A 1,287-nucleotide genomic window follows, 5' to 3' on the forward strand; every position below is an offset into this window, starting at 1 on the left:
ATTGTTTTTCTTCCTTTGTTCCTTCAGAGAGGAAGGCTGCCCCAGACTCTACTTTTGCTCCCTGGAGTGGTTTACAAGGTTAGTCAAATATCCTGTGCCACAGAGTGCCTGAGTTAATGATTTCTCTAACTGGGGTAAAAGTCATATGCCACGGCGACGCTTCATCTTGTATTTTTGCAAACGAGTCAGCTCTTGTAGGCCGATGACAGAGCTTAATGTTGTGTCACTAGACTATCTAGAACCCATGCATTTATTACGGTCACATTGCTGCAAGGAGCAGTAAAGACCTTCCCTTTCTGACAGCACCATGATTTTTCCGATAACCCTGAAAGGAAAAAAGAAAAAAGTGACTCAAAAAGACAAGATAGCATGTGGGCAATGTTTAGGTCAGATCGGAGCTCAGATCTGAGGGCATTTTTTCATGGTTTTGAAAGTTACTTAATGACGTGGAAAAATGTGCTTAATATATTTCAGAAAGCAAAATGTGTATTTCAGAAAGCAAATGTGTACAGCGTGGTCCCAGTTTGTGTGTGTATTTTGGGTCTACAAAGATGACAGCAAGGAAATATTTCCTGCAAGTGATGGAATGTATATTCTTTGTACATTTTCCCAAAATGTCTACAATTTGTCTATGGTCCTTTTTTCTCACATTAAAGCACTCATAATTGGAGTCTTTTTATTTTATGTACAATGAGTTAACATTAAGACAGGTGTTTTGGATATCTGCTGTTAAGGTAGGTATCTTGGATGACCCATTCAAGGAAGTTCATTTAATCCAACTTAATGAAGCCTATATCCTCGGCGTACTGACGGAAACCCTGGCGGCACATACTTAGGCCGTATTTCCAAATCAGACCGTGCTGGTTTGAGCAAATGCGGCAAGAACGAGAACCCTGGCCAAATTTCCTCCGATGGCTCCAGGAGAGCTGTTGGTGACCCATCTTGCTCTCCAGATGCAACGAGGCAAAAGGTGCCTATTGTCTACTTTTATAATCAGAAAACATAAATGCCTTTTTAAAAAAGGAAAGGCAATTATATCCAAATGTCTTGGATTTTTCTTTTTTACAGTAAGGAATAATTTACATACAGTAAAACGCTCTTTTTGTTTATAATGTCATGGGGGCGCCTGGGTGGCACAGGGGTTAAGCGTCTGCCTTCGGCTCAGGGCGTGATCTCGGCGTTCGTGGATCGAGCCCCACATCAGGCTCCTCTGCTATGAGCCTGCTTCTTCCTCTCCCACTCCCCCTGCTTGTGTTCCCTCTCTCGCTGGCTATCTCTATCTCTGTC

At 42.4% G+C, this 1,287-nt stretch overlaps 1 protein-coding gene across 1 annotated transcript; it reads right to left on the minus strand.

The window, feature by feature from the left end:
* Positions 1-770: 770 nt before the first annotated feature.
* On the minus strand, positions 771-941 carry LOC109489390 (40S ribosomal protein S29-like). Its single transcript, XM_034657309.1, has one exon. The coding sequence runs from the start codon at positions 939-941 to the stop codon at positions 771-773; it is 171 nt and encodes a 56-aa protein (XP_034513200.1).
* Between the last annotated feature and the right edge of the window lie 346 nt (positions 942-1,287).

This window comes from Ailuropoda melanoleuca, chromosome 4 (genome assembly GCF_002007445.2).
Source record: "Ailuropoda melanoleuca isolate Jingjing chromosome 4, ASM200744v2, whole genome shotgun sequence".
NCBI classification, from domain to species: Eukaryota; Metazoa; Chordata; class Mammalia; order Carnivora; family Ursidae; genus Ailuropoda; species Ailuropoda melanoleuca.